Genomic DNA, 21,264 nt, shown 5'->3' with positions numbered 1-21,264 from the left:
CGGTGTGGGAGGCCAGAGGCGCAAAGGAGGTAGCAGAACTAAGGTGGGCCGCCCAGTAATAGTCCTTCAGGTCAGGAAATCCCCTACCTCCACAATTTGTGGGTTTTTTAAGCTGTGCTAGTTGGACCCTGAGAGACCTGCCCTGCCAGACAAATTTAGCTAAGTGTCGTTGCATATTATTCAATTCAGAGATAGGGACCTTGATGGGAAGTGTCTGGAATAGGTAAAGGAGCGGAGGGAGAATAGACATTTTAACGACCATGATCCTGCCCAGCCATGAGATAATTAGGGTCCTCCAAGAGAAGATATCAGATTTCAGTTTGAGGAAGAGAGTCGGGTAAATCTCCTGGTAGTGGGACTCGTAGGTGGTGGTGATTTAGATCCCCACATACTGTAACTTTTTTTTTTGCCACCGAAAGTGGAATTCAGAGGCAATATCATGACAATCATGGGGAGGGAGATTAAGGAGCAATGCCTCAGATTTAGTAATGTTAATTTTATACCCGGAGAGATTCCCGTAATGGGTCATGATGGTGAATAAGTTAGGCAAAAAGAGAAATCTTGCTCTCCAGGTCCCCCGTGTGCACACCTCACACGTCTGGGGACGCTCGAATAGTAGCCGCCAAGGGCTCAATAGTTTTGAGTGCTTTAATGTTTCTATTACATTGGTGGAAATGTTCCTAGAATTGTGCTTTCCTTTGTAAAGTACTAAAGTATATGCTGAGTCTAGTTTCTACCAACGACTAGGGCTTAATGAAAACCATGTTCTTTTGCAGGAAGTAAAATGCCCGGTGCACCCTCCACTCGACTCCAATGTGTCCTTTCCTTGCATTTCATTTACATAATCTTATCTTGCAACATGAAATCTTATTACATGCAGGTGCATAAATCGGCACACCCAGGGAACACTGGGCCCCTAGCCCCACTCGGCAAGCCCTGATTCTTCCAGCCACTTTCATTAGAAAATGTATCCACCCCCTTACAGATGCTCCAATATTTGCTCACAAAAAAAATAGCTGTTGGTGTCAATAGATGGTATTTGTGCTGTGGGTCTGCAATTTCATAAATAACCATTATTATCTAATCTGTCTGGTTAAGTATGTCTAAGGGTAGCACTAATCTAATCTCTGTCTGTCTGACTCCTTTTTTTTTTTGTTCATGAGTAAAGTATTACACAAGTTACATAATTCATCTTGAAATTTGATGCAGAGCCAGACTGCTTATGTGTAATTGAACTTTCACTATGTCACTAGTCCAGACGATTATCAGACTAACATAACCTTTACCAGCCTCAATGCAGGCTTGGCAATCTACTGTATTATTCAGCATTTCATAATAGTCTGTAGGATGACTGAACTTTTTTTACATTCTTAGCTTTACATTTTCTGCTGAGATAGCCAGTAACCTCAATTCAGTGTCTGCATCCAAAGAACATTTTTGGAAGAGATAGTGTGTGATATGTATGGTGATTTCTCCATGTTGTTTAAGTGCAGTTATTGCTTAAATTCCCATTCAGACAGTAATTTTTTCTCACCCATTACTATTAGGGTTCATACACATGGCCAATTTCCATGCACCCAGGGTCCTTCACTCAGACATGCTGTTACCTCTTGGTTAATCTAATGCTATGAGGAAATTATCAACAGTATTCTGGGTCACTCACATTGAATGCTGGATGACTTTAGAGCATCTATAGTCCATCCAGCATTCACTAATGTGCTGAGGAGCAAATAAGAAGAAAAAGAAGGAGCTCTTCTAATAGAGCTCTCATGTACTGTAAGCAGAGCCGCCGAGAGGGAGGGGGGGGGGAAGCAGGTAGTACTTACCCAGGCCCGGACCTAAATACTATTTAATCCCCACATTTTTTATCTATCTGGGTGGGGTTAGGAGCTCCATCTCGCTCGTTGGTGGGGGGAGCTGGATAGTGTAAGAAAAAAAACAAATCGTCTGATCGCAGCGCCGGCGTCCCTCCTCTCTGCTCCGTTCACATTGGATGTCGGACGTGACGTTGTCAGGTTACCGTGACATTCAGTGATGACCAAGAAAGAAGACAGAAGAGAGATGAAAGAAGGTATGTAAAGGAGCATAGAGGCAAGGGGAGAAAAGCAGAAAGGTACAGTGTAATACAGAGGGGGGGGGCGAGAGGCACAGAATGATACAGAAAGGGGGGGAGAGAGGCACAGAATGATACAGAAAGGGGGAAGAGAGGCACAGTGATGAAGAAGAGGGGGGAGGAAGCACACTGATGAAGGGGGGAAAGCAGCATGGAAAGTGCAGTGTCATCATAAGGGGGCACAGTGTAGTTGTGATGAAGGGGGACAGTAATGTGTATGTGATGGCACAGGGGGCTTGTGGCAATGTAGTGTGTGTGAGGTAGGTGGTGGCTAATTAATTGGTGCTATTTTGTGTGTGGGGTGAAGGTGGGGCAATTTAATAGTGGGGACTATTTAAGATGGGATGGTTTGGGGGCTATTGAATGCGGGGGTGAATTTGGGGAGAAGGAGGTCTCTTTATTAAATGTGACTATGAATTATTTAATGGCTGGTTGCGGGAAATAGGTATATTTCTGAAATGTAAATACTATTAATTTAATGCTGGGGCTGTTTGCATGGAGGGAAATAGGTTTATTTATTAAATGGGAATACGATTATTTTAATGGGGCTGGAGGAAGGCCCAATTATTACTTCTGTGTGCTATTGATTTAGCGCCGGGGCTGGTTGTAATTTTCTAAATATACCCATTTTTTTTCCAAATGGGGCTCCCAACATTCCAGGACCAAGACAAGCCGCAACTAAAGAAAGCAGCAGCCACAGGTGGTGAAAGTGAGAAGCACAGTGTAGGACAGTGTGTGAAATGTTGTGATTGTAGTGGGACAATTCCGATTTTTGGTGAGTGTTCTGCCCAATGTAGGGGAAAGGCCAAGACTGTGAACTGTTTATGTACACACTGCATTCTTTCTATACTACACTATGATGCTAGATGTCCTGAAAGTCAGGAGTGCTGGGACATATGTCAATGGTGTAGACAACAATGCAGGTTTTTTTTTTTGTATAGGAGGGTGGCCTAGCAGTTTTCACCTGCTAGCTATGCCCCAATAATGCATAGCCACGCCCCAAATAGTAGGGCCACATCAACATAAAAAAATTTGCAACTTATCTGTAAGGGGGGCCCCATGAAGTTGTTGTACTGGGGCCCTGAATTCCTCTTGGAAGCGTTGACTGTCAGCACTTTCCTGGTAGGGTTCAACATACTCTATCTGAAGGTAATATATCAGACATAAGGAAGGTGCATATATGTATGAGCCCTTACAAGTAATACAAGTTTTGTACTTTGCAGAATGCAAACTCTCAGACCGCAGATTGCATTTGGATATGGTTATTGAAAGTGAGTGGATTAGAGGCAAGAGGAGGTGAATTGTTCATTTCTCAGTCACTTTCTGCAGTGATGGCATGGAGGGTGGATGGATTGGAGTGCATCTCTTTGTTCTGGTTCATGTGTGTTAATGGGATAAGGAAATAGTGGTTCTTGCTATGGTTTTGGACAACAATGCTTTCAGGTTTCTACTGAGTGTGGAGAAAGTATTGGTAGAGATTGTAAGGAGAAGTGTAGAGTGACATATCCAATGTGTTCAGCCCTGGATTGATTGGACTTAGTCAGGAAACATAGCAGAGATGCATATAAAACATGATTATGTTGTATTGACTCCTTTGGTGGATACATTATCCCTTTAGAGAAATATTGTTGAAACATTTCATATGGCTTGTTCCAGTGGTTGCAAATTTATATAGAGGAAACTATTGCTTTGCTGCATTATGTTTCCCAATAAGGATTATACACCAAACTTGGAGTGACCGCAAATGTGATCCAATCTAGCCAAAAGAATTTCAGGCTTTTAGGATCTGTGGACTGGGCAAAATGGTTGACTGCCCATCTGTGACATCATCTTGGAATGTAAAATTAGCGCTCTGACAAAGTGACATACAGCAGGTATCTGAAACATACATCAAAATACATTAGCCTCTTGCACTATGTGATTTGTTGTAAACCATGTTATCTAAAGCAACTTCATTTGTTAGATTTGAACTTGACCACATTAATATACTATATTGCTAATTATAATTATTATCCTCAAGGATTATAATAATGACAGTCCCCATCAGCAATCATATTTGCATTGGATTAAATCTCTATTTTAGACATTATAAATGTGTTATAAAAGCAAGTTTCCATAGGTTATCTTGTGAAGAGGAGAAACAAACCTGTTCAAACTTCCTGAGCTTCTAGCACCACACACCACTATTTGCGCTTTTCTGTACCCACCCACAGGCAGCAACATGTTCTTTTGCGCCCCTTACGACACTATTGACTTAATCAAAACACCCCTTTGCTTCTCTATATAAATTCTAACCAATTATCTGCCCATATATATTATTGCTAGCACACACTACTTGTAATACCTTTAGAGACTGTGACAGCCAAGTAAAGGTGGCATCAGTGGTCGTCCTCATTTTTTGGTTCTGTAAGTCTTTACCTACTACAGCTCTTTTCTGTCTGTCTCTGTCAGTATATTTTAATTACCTTTTTATATGTGTTTAAAAATATGGTGAAAATAATTATCAAGTGTTCCTTTCTAGAGTAGGAATCCAGCACTCTGAAAGATGCACTAGAATTTTTATTTTATTTAATGTTTGCCATTGTTGAACAAACAGAAAATTTTAAACAAAATAACCTTTTAAGTGCATCTTTTGTTCTGGTTCCACAAGCTGTAGCCCCTTCTCCCATTCTGTTGCTATTTCTGCACAAGGGCAAGTCCTTACTAGTTTTGAAGTGTTCCATATTTTTAAAGTGTCTACAAAATTTTACACTAATGTCCTCATCTCCAAATTATTGCGCAATAAGTGTTCCCCAGAATGCTACTTTATGCCACAAGCAAAAGCATCACCTCCACTTTTCTTAGAGGTTCAAAATTTCACAATTTCGTCTTCGTTTTAACTACTACTAAATAACTAATTTAATTTTGCTTATTTAAATATACTGAAGTTGTCCTAGGAATGTATTGTACAGAAATGTGTGAATTACTCTATGTAATTAGCATTGTGTATATAACACTCTATAGTCAGCTCCAGCAGGTTGAGGAAGTGATGATTACATACTTAAGGCTGAGTATACACTACAGGGTTAAAGTAATTCTATCGTTTTCAAATAAGCATTGCCCAATCAATTGTATGTGTTTCCAAAGCACAAAGAGATTTATTTTAGCAGATGTAAACAGTTAACAATTCAATACATTATTATATTATGATACAGTACAGTACAGCCAATACCAAAAGATAAATACATACCAATGCTATCGCATGCGCTCGCTGCGCACCCACGGGACCTGGTGGACAGTATATCTGTTAGAATACTGTGTCAGAGTTGACTGAGGGCCAGGGGGTGTGCAGCTATGATTATATACAGTACAGTGTTACACAGTGAACAATAGAGATGACGTAGATTGTTTCTATAGGTCCAGACGTTGGGTGGGTCCAGGGTAAACAGATCATAGGCTGATTCAATCTAAGGAATCCAAAGGTGGGGGTCGTCTCTTCAGGGGGTCTGCTCCTTTCATAGCCAGCATGATACAAAAGGTTTATTCCCTAATATCAATAACTAAAGTATGCAATGTGCGATCTCTTAGCCGACTGCACCGGACAGCTGCTGATGAATAGGGTTTCAGTATGATACCAGACATGCCACCTTTCCCACAACCTGAACCATATATATCACTGAAGTGTACGTATAATCATTATATATTTATATATATATATATATATATATATATATACATATATATACTACTAATGAACCAAATATTATCTGCTCATAAATTACAGTGTAACGAAACCAATATGAATATGAATTATATAAATAACTAAATGTTGTAATGTGAGTGTGTGCGTGCGTATTTTAACGTGCGATCACACCACGCCACGTGTTACGTGGCGTACGGATCGCAATCGCACGGCAAAACAATATTAAAGCAATATACTTTCGTTCATCCAATTATACGACTTTGACAAGGGTTTACAGCCGATTATCGGACTAATCACACAACAAACGACCGTTCTGCCCAATATTGCATTAGTGTATATGTTCCAACAATGAACAATTGTTCCAAAGCACATCGTATCGTTTCATTTAATTTTTAAAATGAACTTAATATCTTGTTCAACAATGGAATGGTGCCGTGCTGATTCTGCAGTATGTAAGTCACAATCTTTTCAGCCGATGGTTATGAGAGCTGAAGGGCACAGATCTGAAGGTAAATCATGTAAAATGTGCTTAGTGTGTACACATGAATCAGCATGCTGATCAGGACTTTTATCCAGTCATTGGTAAAATCGTTAAGGATATAATATCGAAAGAAATTTTGTATAGTGTGTACCTAGCCTAGTTGTGGTCCCCATATAACATGTGTAATTGCAAATTATGGGACAGATTCCATTGTAAAAGAAATTGCCATGTAGTGTCCCGAATCTGCCCCAAAGTATAGAATGTTCTACATCTATACTTTAACATGTTTTAATAAGAGTATATTTCCTGCAATTCTCATGTGGTAGAATTTGTATTAACTTGGCATAGATAGAATAATAAAGTTAAGGGAATTTACCCGTTTTATTTTTTATTTCTTTTCCCAATTTATGCTGCCTTAGAATTTGCATCTCTGTGAGAGAATGAATATCCTGCTCCTGGATAGAAACTCTCTCACTGCACAATAACGCGGTGGAAAAAGAAGTAACCTCAGAGCTTATGCTTGTTTTCAATTCCAGGTCTGATAAGTTGGATCTGGGAAAGTAATCCGAGCTAATAATTATTCTCTGTTAATGCCATTATCCCCAGATACACTGAGGTGCTTAATGAGCATAGCAGACATAGGGAGATCCATCAACAGTTTTTTTTTTTCACATGATTTGCATGGTTTAGTAGCAGAAAATAATTTTTCTAAATGGTGCTGCACTTTACATCTTTAAATATACAGCGGTTCAGCAGCCTCAAAATGGAACATAATTAAGCTGCCTAGTTCACGCAACTTATTCCAAGGGGTTTCATTTTTTTTTCCTCTTTCAGATCATCTGTTTGCTTAAACATATTATGAGATTGGTGTTTTGCATACCGCTGCACAGCCATGTATGTTTTTTGCATAATGAACACGAACAGGATTCCCATGGAGAAACTCATGCCAGAGATTCATATTCCTAGAAGATGAGTGACTAGGTTGACTGTGATGAATGAGCAAACTGTCGGAGTAAAATAATTAATTACTGGAATCTACCTGTGTATCCCACAGCTCTCTTAAAGGAGCAGTTTCATAACACCTTCAAACTCACCCCCCCTTTAATCCCAACCTGCTTTTTTTTATTAGCCACAGTAAAAGTGCAAATCACATTCTTGGCATAGATTACATATTCTGCACCCTATGAGATTATATTGCAGTAACTGTATTGTAGTTCAGCCTCATGTTTGTATATCTGTGTTCTGGCAATTTTTTTGGAAATGTTTGCTTTTCCTTTTCATCTGCACCTTGGCTTGATGAAACTGTGGTGTGCTCTGAAGTTTGTAATATTTGCAGAGGATTATATACTTTTTTTGATCGCCAACAATTTTTAAATTTGACCTTATATTTGTTTCTGATTTTTTCCGAGTGAGCTCTAGTATCTATCTATATTAACGGTACTCTACTCTGAGCTGTTGCACTCACTATTCTTTCTACAGGGCTGGCTTCCTTTACACATCTCAGCTTTCATCCTGTTTAGACTGGAGGAAGCCTGTCCATTGAAAAGCATAGTAGACTTAATACAGTGGATGTCCTGGATGTGCAAGGCACAGTGTATCAAATCAAAAAAGGTAATGCTGGTGACAGGTCTGCTCCATAGTATTCTGGTATAACACACACACACACACACACACACACACACACACACACACACACACACACACATTCTGTCCCTCTGTATAACACACACACACACACACACACACATTCTGTCCCTCTGTATAACACACACACACACACACACACATTCTGTCCCTCTGTATAACACACACACACACACACACACACATTCTGTCCCCCTGTATAACACACACACACATTCTGTCCCCCTGTATAACACACACACACATTCTGTCCCCCTGTATAACACACACACACACACACACACACACACACACACACACACATACTGTCCTCCTGTATAACACACACACACACACACACACACACACATTATGTCCTCCTGCATAACAAACACACACACACACACACACACACACACACACACACACACACACACACACACATTATGTCCTCCTGCATAACAAACACACACACACACACACACACACACACACACACACACACACTCTGTCCCCCTGCATAACACACACACACACACACACACACACACACACACTCTGTCCCCCCTGCATAACACACACACACACACACACACAGACACTCTGTGTGTTACACAGGAGGACAGAGTGTCTGTGTGTGTGTGTTATGCAGGAAGACATAATGTGTGTGTGTGTTATGCAGGGACACACACACACACACACACACACACACACACACACATTATGTCCTCCTGCATAACACACACACATTATGTCCTCCTGCATAACACACACACATTATGTCCTCCTACATAACACACACACACACACACACACACACACACATTCGGCCCCCCAGCATAACACACACACACACACACACACACACACTGTCCCCTTGCATAGCACACACACACACACACACACACACACACACACACACACACACACACACACTCTCTGTTTTCCTGCATAACACACACACTCTGTCCCCCTGCGTAACACAAATCTACTTAACTGTCTTCTTCTTTTTCGCCGGCAGTCAGCTCTTCTCACTGTAGCTCCTCACTGACACAGTCGGGACGTGATGATGACCTCACGCACGACAGCCAGTGAGGAGGGAGGAGAGGGAAGAAGTGGGTAGGAGGAGAGGGGAGGCGCTCCTCCATGTGCACATAATCAATAGTAAAAAAAACAAACATAAATGCTGCCGTGTTGGTTGGTTGATCAGGCCCTGGAGATTGCCTGCAGTAGCGCTTTTGATTGGCTGATTGCGATTTCACCTCTGAAACTGCTGGGTGCTTTCTGCATATATTATTCGATTTTGTCTGTGTATTTGCAAAGCATATGGTCTGAAACACACTGTTTTTGCGTGTGCATTTTTGTTGCCGTAAATTTAGCTAAAGTTGAGTTTAACTCTGAATCAAGCCCGATCTATTAACTTAGTGGGTACAGAAAGTTTAAATTCTTATAACATTACAGCAAGATAGGTATAGAAAATGTGCACGGTATGTTGAAAAAAAATATATACATGATATTAGTGCACGTTCATGCTAAAACTAACAACCAATCAGACATTTGTTTTAATCTGTGTAGTGCAATTTATTCAATAAATGAAACTGGCTGTCTGTTTATAATTCTCACTCTCCCACAAAGATGTCTTCATCAAAAGATAAAACATAAAAAAAGGCAATATTTTTTCTTTTACTATCCTGCACAAAATAAATGTTGAGGTTAGAATCCTTTTAAATACTGTCACTTCATACATGTTTGAAGCCAATGCATTCATTATTGTGATGAAATGAGTCCATGTATGCCATTAGAAATGGCTATTATAAACTATTGTTTATACTACTTGTTGAAAATGTTTTAGAAGAGTAACTGAAAAATTTTGTAATTTTCTACCTGTTTAAATACACCAAGCTTTTTCTGTGTGGCAAAAAAATACACATAGTTTTATATTACAATAATAGATACAAAATCATTGTCACACACTCATTGTCTCATTAGTGTTCTGCGCATGTGTACAGTCTGCTGAGCAAGCACAAACATGAAAGTTCAACACATGTAAAAACAGAGCTGGACTTGCTGGTACACACAGTGAGCAGATCTATGTGCCATAATAAAGCAGAATACAGCACTGTGCCTAAGCATATTTTATGCAGTATCATTGATAACTGTATACACTGCATGTCCTTGGACTATGCTCGTCTAATGAGCTGAGCTTGTTTACAATTATGGAAAAAATATACAAACAATACTGGTACACAGTGATTTAGGCCATCTCGTCCCTGTTACCTGCATTTCTAGTGACTCCCTAAACCAGGCCTGTCCAACCTGCGGCCCTCCAGATGTTGAGAAACTACAAGTCCCAGCATGCCCTTCCAGCTATCAACTGGTTGTCTACCAGCAAAGCATCCTGGGGCTTGTAGTTTCACAACACCTGGAGGGCCGCAGGTTGGACAGGCCTGCCCTAAACCATTCTTGCCAACTTCTTTTTTTTTTTTCTTCCTTCTCGGAAATCCTGGAGGGGAGGGGCTGTGAAGTGCAAGTACTAAGAGGGTGCGGTGGGGGTATCAATGCCACAATTGCATCATTTTACAGAATGTTTTGGGGAGACTAATTAAATAACAAACTATTGTTCTCATCCCCTGATATTATGAATTAACCTATTAATTAGTAACTAGTATTATATGCTTCTATTAATTAATAGGAGCATATAATATCAAAATATCATAAAAAGATTGATATAATATATAATTAATCCTATTTGCTCAGAGGCAATAACTGTATTCCGCCTTTCAGAGTCGTAAAGGATGACTTCCCCTAATCCAGGGATCTCCTTGGACATTCCGGGAGAGTAGTAACTCTGCTGTACATAACCTATAAGTATAATATCAAAAGAGATTGTATCTGCTGCAGCCCTCACAGTCTAAGGCTTTGTACACACTACAGGTTTTTTAGCTGACTATTGGGTCAATTGAGCGATAAACGACCGTTCGGGCCAATATCGAATTAGTGTGTATACTTGAACAATGAACGATAGTCGTTCCAAAGTGCCAATCGTTCCATTTGATTGTTCAGCAGAACTATAAATCTCGTTTCAATGTTGTTCCAATACTGCAGTGTGTATGCACTCATGATCTCCAAGAGTTTACAGAGTCGTGATCTTTTCAGCCAACGGTTATGACAGTTGAAACGCACAGATCTGAAGGTATATCTTTTAAAACATATATAGTGTACACGTGAATTGACATGCTGATCTGGACTTTTTTTTTCCTTCAGTCGTTGGTACAATCGTTGTACATAACACAGTGGTTGGAAAATATTGTAGTGTGTACTCGGCCGAATATGGAATGGGCTTTTTATTTAATTAGTAGCAGCTGAAACATTTAATTTTATGTTCTGCCCGTATTTGCGTGGGTTTCCTCCAGGTGCCACTTCAAAACATACTGGTAGGGTAATTGTCTGCTAACAAATTGACCCTAGTCTGTGTGTCTGTCTGTGTGTGTGTGTTTGTTAGGAACCCCTCCAGCCGGCACAACACAACCCGGAGTCTACTCTGCCAATCAGCTGTTCACTGGAGCCCCTGATGGTGGGGACAGGCTGGGCTGCAGACTGACAGAGGGTCGTGAAGTGTGTACCGGCTGGGGAGAACCCAGGCAAGCGGAGTGTGGTCCACGCAGAGGTCAAGGGCCGGCAGCAGGTAGCAAGTCCAGATAACGGGCTGGGGTCAAGGGTCACAGGCAAACAGGAGAATTGGTAAACAGGCCAAGGGTCAGGGTCACGGGATACACAAGCAAAGTCCAAATCCAAGCCAAGGGTCATACACGGGAGATCAGTAGAAGTTCAATAGACAGGAACAGGAACAAAGCAGGTCAGCAGACTGGGTAACAGAAGCTATAACCGGCAGTGAGGCTGCAGACCTCACTGCCTTAAATACCGGTACCAGCCAATCAGAGCCTGACACTAAGTCACATGGACAGGGGTACTGACTGTAATAATTACTTAGTTAGCCCACAGGCTTGTTTATTCTTGCACACGCGCCTGGCTGTCCCCAGCCGCCGGGACGCGGCGCTACTGCTGTTGGCGTCGGGTAGATCCCGGAAATGACGTCCCGGTCGTCATAGCGACGGCCGGGACTCCTGCAGGAGGAAGGTGAGAGTCGCGGCGGTGCCCGCGGCGACTGCTAACAGTGTTAGGCAATTTAAACTGTAAGCCCCACAGGGGCAGGGACTGATGTGAGTTCTCTGTACAGCGCTGCGTAATTAGTGGCGCTATGGAAATAAATGGTGATGATGAGGAATATAACGAGCTCAACTGGATCAGTAAAACTTTGTCCATACCTCCCAATAATATAAATGTGTAAATAAAGAAATTTACTGATGAAAATCTGAAGTGTTCACACCACATTGGGGGGGGGGGGGGGGAGGTTGAGGTTCATTCTTACAGGGATGTGCCTAGTGCTTCTGAAGTTCTATGCAATCCCCAAGATCTTCCCCTAAAAACACCCCCACATTACTGCACATACCAGTGGCAGTTGTGCGTTTTGTCTGCTTGCGGTAGTTAGTGGGAGAAACCTCCTAACAGTTCCTAAACCAGAACAGCTGAGAGTGAAGCTTCTGTCATCAGTAACTATTCTAATCAGCAATCATGGGGGCATCCCGGTTGTCCTTAATATGTTAGAGGTTGAGTGTCTTGATTTTTTAAAAAAAATAATTATAAACCTTTTTACTATGGTCTTACGATGGTCTCGTAGCTTAAGCAGTTGGTTCTAAATCTTTGAACGTTCAGATCAGTTATCAATAACTGGGATTTGGCAGTGTCTAGTCGACTGCAAGATCTGCTGTCGAATCACTTCATTTATTGTGACCAATGAACAGTCTGATTTTGGCAGCTTTCTCTTGTACCACCATGCATGCAGCTGATTGTGGTGAATTTCCCTCTGTAGAGATGACATTCTCTGCTCTGTAACTGCAAATCCTTTCAACTGTTATCTCGAAATAATCCCAGGATTACCCGTAGTAATGCAGTACTTTACACTACGTGACCTCATTACCCCCATTTCCAGTACTTCTTCATAATTTGTCTACCTACAATACCGACAAATTGATTAGATGGCTACAGTATTACGAAATGTATTACAAAAAATGATCTACAGCTTCAATAATATGGTCAACACATAAACTTAAATAATTACTTCAATGTGTCTTTTTGTTTCTTTTCTATTATATTTTATTTTGCATTAAAATGTCTTTGTTTCTTCTCTGTTACAGAATAATCTCTTAGTGGTAATGAAGTTCAACAATTGCCCTAATTTCCATTCAATAGGTTTACTATAATACCTGGGCAGTTAAAAATATTTTACTGATTTAAAAGCAGTTTGTTTTGGTTGAGTCCCCAAGTGTCTGCTGTCCGTGTATCTATTGTTTGAACTGTACATCAAACCATTGTTTTGAAAGTCATTTGGAAGTGCGTGCTGTCAGCGTATCATCTCTGTACTTCAATACAGCTAATGGTTAGCAAGCTGTGAATCTCCAAAACCAACAACACACATTCTGTGCGATACATGGCATTTTATTCAGTGTGAATAATTTAAAGCTTGTAATTGTGTACTTTTTTTCTCATTTGCATAGTAGCATGAAGATATAAAAAAAGTATTAAGAATACTGGATAAAATGCTCATTAGGTGCATTTTCTACAGTACTAAAACATTTTGACTAATATGATTACATCAGCAATTTAATTTGTTATTTTTTTTTTTTGTTCTGTCACTTTATGAATCCATTGTTAATATTTTGTCATTCTTTTTAAACCTCTTTCATAAATTCTTTTTGTAGTGACACAAGGGGGTGGGGGTGTTTGTGAGGCAGAAAAAAAATACAGCGCAAGACAAAAAACATTTGATACTCACGTTTGGTTTTGTTCCACTGCTCATACATTAGCACTGTAAATTGACATTTTGTTTTGAAGGGGCAGATTGGTGATAGTAAGTGTTTCTTATATGTTACTGTCTATTTGCTATTATGTACCCACCTACAGGCTGAAATTACTATAACAAGCTTTTGTTATGCACACAAGATCAACTTTAAAATATATAAATGTGACACTTAAAATAAAGAGAGCCCTAAAAGTATGACCTTAATGTTGTGGTAGCATATTAACTGAATTACTTTCATCAGCACATCTTTATTTTATAAAAGATACATCACTAATAAATTTAGCCATATGTGGATCTTGGCCAAATCTTATTAGTGAATGTTTTTAAAGCTTTCTTTGTAATGTTTGCTACTTACTAGAACTTTTAGAATGACTTTATCCCAATTACATTGCTTTTGTATACTGTCTATTACACAATGGTAGAGTGGGGACAGATAGCTACTTGACTACATTTGGATTCTTGAGACATTCCTCAAGTCTACAATGACTGTGCTTGGTTACATTGCGGAAAATTTTCATCATACTTTTAAACATAAGGGTATTAAAAGCAATAGAGGCTTTCCAGATACTTTTATACAATGCCCTAAACTCCAAGGTGACTTCTAATATCCTTTTATTTGACAGTAGGGGTTCATAATTGTTGTACATGAGTGGAAATTAAACATTTAAATTTTTTTGACTTCAACATTTAACTAACTTGTGTTTTAGTAAACTTAGGAATCTTGTAAATGGGTGATTGGGTGGTGAATAGGCACATGCAGAATCTGTTATGCGCAGTACCATTCTCTGACTGATGTAACTAAATGTAGGGAAATAGAAATGAAAAAGCAGAGACCATATTTTATTTAAATTACATATGAACTGTTGAGATAATACAACAGACTGAGATTTAGGGGTATATTTACTAAACTGTGGATTTGAAAAAGTGGAGATTTTGCCTATAGCAACCAATCAGATGCCAGCTGTCCTTTTGTATAATGTACTAAATAAATGATGACTACAATCTGGTTACAATAGGCAACATCTCCAATTTTGCAAACCCGCAGTTTAGTAAATATATCCTTTAATGCTATTTGAGTGACAAGACTGGAGGGACAGCTGGTGGCGCTGTTACTAAGGGGAATATTCAATTAAGCCACAACATTGCGGCTCCGCATTTTTTTTGTTATTACGGTACTGCAAAATTGCTGATTTCCCTTTACAGCCTTATGGGTTACCATTGATTCTGTTGTGTTTTTCTCACAAGGCTCTCCTGTTAAGCTTACAATTGTGATAATCCTCTCATTATACAATTGTTTGGTGTATAGCATTGAGATATGGGTGTAATTGTATCAAGCTGTGAGTTTCCAGCGGGTTTGAAAAGTGGAGATGTTGCCTATAGCAACCAATCAGATTCTAGTTATTATTTATTCTACAAAATGATAACTAGAATCTAATTAATTTCTCTAGGCAACATCTCCACTTTCAAAACCCGCTGGAAACTCACAGCTTGATAAATTTACCAAATGGTGTGAGATCATTTGGAAAGGTGATGTCAATGGGGCAGGATCGGGCCTGAAAAAGACCAAAAAAGACAGCAAACACAGCTCATAGCTTTCAAAGTGTGATAACATAAATAGATGGCTAGCTCATGCATCTCCATTTACTAGTCACAATTTAGTAAAGGAAGCATTTTCAGGTTACAGGATCTGTTAAGAATACACTGTCACCAACAATCGATTCCCAAATTTATGAAGTATATTTAACTTTTTGAGCTCTTTGTGGCAGTTATAAAGTGGCCGAAATTTCTCCAGCTGATAATTATTTGTTTACTTATAGCTCTCAAAGTTTTCTGCTAGCTAATTTAAGTAGGTGTTTACTGGCCAAAATGCTTTGGTAATCATAGTTCAACAATAGTAAGAGACAGCCTGTCTTGGAGATTCCAGTAAAGTAGAGATATTGCATATGTACAGAGTAGAAATGATGCACCTGAATGATACTGCAATTTGCTGTTACAAGCTATAGAGAGATCAGTTTCCTAGCAACGAGTTTACAGCCAATCCAATTTTATTTAAGGGGCACAGGTGGCGCATGGTTTGTTAAAGACTCACTTTGTACACAGTATTGTTTCCAGATTGCTAACAAAGACTCCTTTGACTTCCCAGATGACTTTTGGTTATGAATAAGTACAAAAGACAATCTTTCTCTCCGCAAAAAAAATATCAAGTTATACTATTACAAGTTGTTTAATGTAAGAAAAAATAAACTTTTGGCCCTATTCCTACTTAAATTTTGCAGCACATTTTAGGTGCATGGCATCTATATTCACAATATGTTGAACACAGCAACCACTCCACAAGGCTTTCAAGATGTCAACTTGATTTTTTTTTTCATTATTATTTTTTATTTTTTTCATACATCCAATTGATAAGATAATTTACAAACACTTGTATTCATTCATTTTCTGTCAAGTCTTTTTAGTGATCAATTTCTCTATGGGGCTGATACTGAGTTCTAAAAAGTGTCACTTAAAAATAGCACATTAGCGCCCATATGGCATAGACATCTCAAGATACATCCTGCTCTGCAACAGTAGCATAGGCACTAGGTTTACGTCAGGAGTACTTACACCCAGATATACTTGCACATAACCACATCATAAGCACAAGAAAAGTTTTTAACATTTGTTTTGATAGCGAAAAAACATATTCTCTCATAGGCTTGATTTGAATTTAAAAAATTCTGTATAATTATGTAGATATAATCTTCCTCTATGAATGAAAGTAGCAAAAATATTAATTTTAAAATATGCCCACACATTCATATAGTATATGCACAGTGTATAGTATATGCATCAGTGAAGCTTCACCTATCAGCTTCAGAGGTGAATTTGCAATCAACCAGTCAGAAGTAGTAAAGCAGTTAACTACTGCTGGCGACCATCATCAGTGTGTATTTCTACCAACTCTCAGGTATCGGCAATTGATAGGCTATTGACAGGCGTTCATACATCTTCATGCAGGTCTGTCTCATTTCGCAATAATTCAAACACTCCCTTACTGTATTCAGTCTGTGTTTGCACACCCCTACCCCTTCCCTTCCTTCCCCTGTCCTACTTATTTACAGTTAAGGAAGCACAAGTACCAAATCTCTATACTAGACGTAGGCATACATTTTTTTGTGAGCATGTGCAGTATACATTTGCGTATTTTACGCTAATCAAACAGGCATAAGTCAACTCTGTACGAGTCCCTCTATGCCTGTGTATCAACTGTTTTGTAGAGTTGAAATTTTGTTGTACCAATATATAAAAGCAACAGTAGACTTGACTACCTGACAAGTTTTATTGTAGTGATTAGAGAAGACAGCTAGATGTCTGGACTATGTATAGCCGGCCTATCTCAGAGATAGATATATAGATATATATATATATATATATATATATATATATAGATATATATATATATATATATATATATATATAGATATATATATATATATATATATATATATATAGATATATATATATATATATATATATATTTATATTTATATATATTACACACAAAGTACAAGCTTGTACTGTACAGAGGAAGGAAATATTTAATGTGAAGAAGAATTGGGCATTTACTTTGATGGGGGAGGGGACATATACTGTGCATAGGAATGGGGGCATTTACTGTGCTGAGGGGGTGAGTGGAATATTTACTTTAATGAGAAAGGATGGGAGGAGCATTTACTGTGAAAGGGAGGGCGGGGGGAGACATACTGGAATGTGCAGAGGCAGGGGGCATTTACTGTGATAAGGGAGGGAGGGGGCATGTACAACGAAAAGGAAGGGGGGGGCAGGGCCGTCTTTCCGACTGGGCACGATGGGCAGGTGCCCGGGGGCTAGCGGGCAGGTGTGTCCGAGTTAGGATTCCTGTAAAAAAACAAACAAAAAAAAAACATACCTTTTGTGGTCAATCCGGCTCCCTCCCTGGTCCCCCTCTTCCATGTTGCGCTCGCAGTGAATGTCGGACGTGATAATGTTATCATGCCCGATATTCACTGCAAGCAAAGCATGGAGGAGCACAGATCAGCGACAGCGACGAAGAAGAGAAGGGGATCAGACTCGGAGAACAAATCGGTTGAAAGGTAAGTTAAGGGGGATTTGAAAAAAAAATGTATGTGTATATATACATCACTTTTTTTGTACACACACACTATATATATATATATATATATATATATATATATATATATATATATATATATATATATATATATATATATATATATATATATATATATACACATATATATATAAATAATATGGACCCCGGTGCACTGCTTTGCCCAGGGGCACATAATGTTGTTTAGATGGCCCTGTGGGGGGGGGGGGGGGGACTGCTGACTGCTGCCAGATTACTTAGTATTGGCCCCCGCAGTTTCTAATTGCAGCCATGGCCATAATGTACAGAGTTTCAGTTCACCAGACATAGTGTGCTATATTTTAGCATGAAAGCTCTTTTATATAGCATTAACCAGGAACTGACGAAAAAGCAATCCATATATGTATTTGATTATTGTACCTGATCTGTCAAATGAAAACTGTATTTATTATCTTTACTACAAAGTCAATACAATAGTATTCATGATTTATACAGCAAGGCGAAATAAAATTGGTGAGATGGGGATTACAATGTAAATCTTTTTTTCAGTATTTGTGATAATACATTTTTTACAGTAATATACATTCTGTGCAAAATAACTTTATGATCACATTCCTCCCAGTAATTGTAGTGGGACATTCACAGGTTTGAGACCTCAAAAGATGAAGTGCTGGTATGGGGGTCCGGTTTGTGTGACAAGAGTGAGGATACCAGGCATTACTAATAAAGGTTTAGACTGCCTGAGAACCCCACTCATATCAAAGAATGCCAGAGGCACCTCTTCAGTATTTTTAAATGCTGCCATGTAGCTACTGTGTATTAATGTAAAATATGATGTTTATATGTTAAGTTTTCCCTGAAAGAGCCTGTTCCTCATTGGGATCCTCTTTTCTAGGAAATACTGTCTTAAGGTCATCCCTTTCCCTAGGTGGTCTTTGTATCGGCTCATTACGAGGTCTGTAGAACTGTACTGGGTGTCTGGGATAAGATGACCGATCAGACTGTAATAGAAGTGATGATCAGAATGAAGCACTGTAAACCAGAAAATATTAACAATGCTATATTTCCCTTTCGGAATTAACCCAATCTACAGTCACCAGTGATTATGCCTGTGGCTGTGTTCCCCATTCCCCTCACAATTAAAGTCCAGTGTTGTTGCCAGAAGGGTTAATGTCCAGAAATGCAATGAAGGAAGAGTTTAATTCATGAACATTTTGGGTGGGATATTTACAGATGAAATCACCCAGATTTACTGGTGCCAGGGTGGAGAGGAGACTATATATTCCCCTGCCCTTTCAGTTTTTCAATAGGGGGGAAGAATACACTGTTAGAAGGTGTTCAAAACATCTAGACTGTCAACCATCAAAGAGGTGCTGCAGTAGCAATACACAACATCTATAAGTGGTTCCAGGTGTGATGAATGAGGTTGGTGGTGGACAGTTGGCACTTATGGTATGTGAATGTCTAGTGATCAAGGAACACCAGTAGTGGACAGTAACAGCAGGTTCCTGGTGATAAAAGTAATACCAAGTCGAATCAGTAAAACCACTGGTACCAGCCATACACTATGTCAGAGTAAGGCCATCCTGGCACTGGTGGCAGCGGGTGAGATAATCACAGACAGTATTTCAAAGACCAGTTTGAGAGAGCTAAGTTAAGCAGGAGAAGAGTAACTGCAGCACAGGATGTCCAAGTACAGTGCAATATCCAAGGCTGATCTTGCGATCCTATGTCAAACAAAAGGCATTGACATTCTCTATCCATTGAAGAGAGGCGAGATGAAGAGAGATGAGAAGAAAGAGTCTCTGATGACCTGAGATGAACAGCACAGGTCAGCAGTGGAAGGAGTTGAAACTGACAGTGGCCAAGGGAATAACACAGCAATAGCCAAAGAGAGACCTGAAATAACTTCCCAAAGCATGAATCTGAAGTGCTGACTACTCAACTCCTTAATGAAGCGGTGCTGCTTTGATAAACACAACCTAGCACAAACTGTGGAATGCAGTGTAAAAATAGAGCTGGCCATTATGTATGTGCATTACGCAAAAGCATGCAGTATTTGCCCCTCTTTCAGTGCAACATGGGTTGCTCGGCTTCAAATTCTAAATTGCTTGAGAAAATTTTTTCCATTGATGCGATAAAGAACAATAGAAAATATTCATAACAGAGGTGTCTTGATAAATAGACCCCAATATCATATTTATTTATTGTTTGTCTCCTGTGGGCAGCATGGTGACTTAGTGGTTAGCACATCTGCCTCACAACACTGGGATCATGAGTTCGATTTCTGACCATGGCTTTATCTGTGTGAAGTTTGTATGTTCTCACTGAGTTTGCGTGGGTTACCTACAGGTGCGCCGGTTTCCTCCCACAGTCCAAGAAGATAATAGTAGGTTAATTGGCTGCTTTTAAATTGACCTTAGCCTCTCTCGGTCTCTGTGTATGATAGGGAACTTAGACTGTAAGCTCTAATGGGGCAGGGACTGATATGAGTGCGTTTTCTGTACAGCGCTGCGCAATTAGTGGCCTATATAAATAGCTGATGACGATGTCTTTTGATTTGCTCCTTCTCTCTTTTCTTTGCATTCAGTTTGTATGTACGTATTTTACGTGTTTGGAAAATAAAACTAGTAGTTACATATCACAAATATAGATATTGCCATTTTTTCCTTCTGGGTTGAATGAAGCTTCTTCTTGAATATTAAACCTGAGATTTTCAAGACACACACTTAAAGGAATGGAATCTGATTACATGCAATCATTATTATAATTGTACTGAGAAATTGCATGTATGTGCTCCCACCTCTCCATAAATTTGAATATATTGGATCTATGAAATGAGTCTTCTCCGTCCCTTGTTCCATATCAATCACCTCTATTGCTTCTCATAATTTTAGACTGCAAATATATTGCCTTATTTTCCAGCCTTTAATTAACTGACTTTCGTTGACTGAGGAAATCTGGATTTAAATGATAGAGACAAATGCTGGCAAAATGTCTTTCATTAGTCTTCCAAGCAAATTAAAAAATACATACCCTTTTAAATATCATTGAAATATAAATAGTGATGCTTATCTTGTTTTTTGGACTAATGTGTAACACCTCTTATCATTCACAGAAAATGATTCTCAGTTTGGCTGTTGCAGCTTTCTTTGACAGCATTGCTTACATTATGGTAAGATTTCCGTAGCTTGTTCTTATTTTGTTTTACATGTGGGTATATTTAGTAACTTGAATAGTCAATTGGCGCCATTACTGGTCAGCTTCAAATAGTAAGTAAGTGACCATAAAAACAACAAAACATACACATTGT

The 21,264-nt window shown here is 39.2% G+C and overlaps 1 protein-coding gene across 2 annotated transcripts in view; it reads left to right on the top strand.

Moving 5' to 3' along the window:
• LOC142139111 (uncharacterized) overlaps positions 1 to 21,264 on the top strand; it is a 441,344-nt gene that overhangs the window by 44,040 nt on the left and 376,040 nt on the right. Inside the window, exons 1-2 of one of the 2 annotated variants that reach the window (XM_075196427.1) lie at positions 7,793 to 7,887; positions 21,070 to 21,126. In XM_075196427.1, the coding sequence (XP_075052528.1) occupies positions 7,846 to 7,887; positions 21,070 to 21,126 (99 nt within the window). In that variant the 5' untranslated portion in view covers positions 7,793 to 7,845. Of the gene's footprint in view, positions 1 to 7,792; positions 7,888 to 21,069; positions 21,127 to 21,264 lie in introns of those variants that run through there. The other variant, XM_075196426.1, reaches the window with a different exon arrangement.

The sequence above is a fragment of the Mixophyes fleayi genome, chromosome 2 (assembly GCF_038048845.1).
Source record: "Mixophyes fleayi isolate aMixFle1 chromosome 2, aMixFle1.hap1, whole genome shotgun sequence".
In the NCBI taxonomy this organism is placed as follows: Eukaryota; Metazoa; Chordata; class Amphibia; order Anura; family Limnodynastidae; genus Mixophyes; species Mixophyes fleayi.
This window is presented reverse-complemented; position numbering and strand designations above follow the sequence as displayed.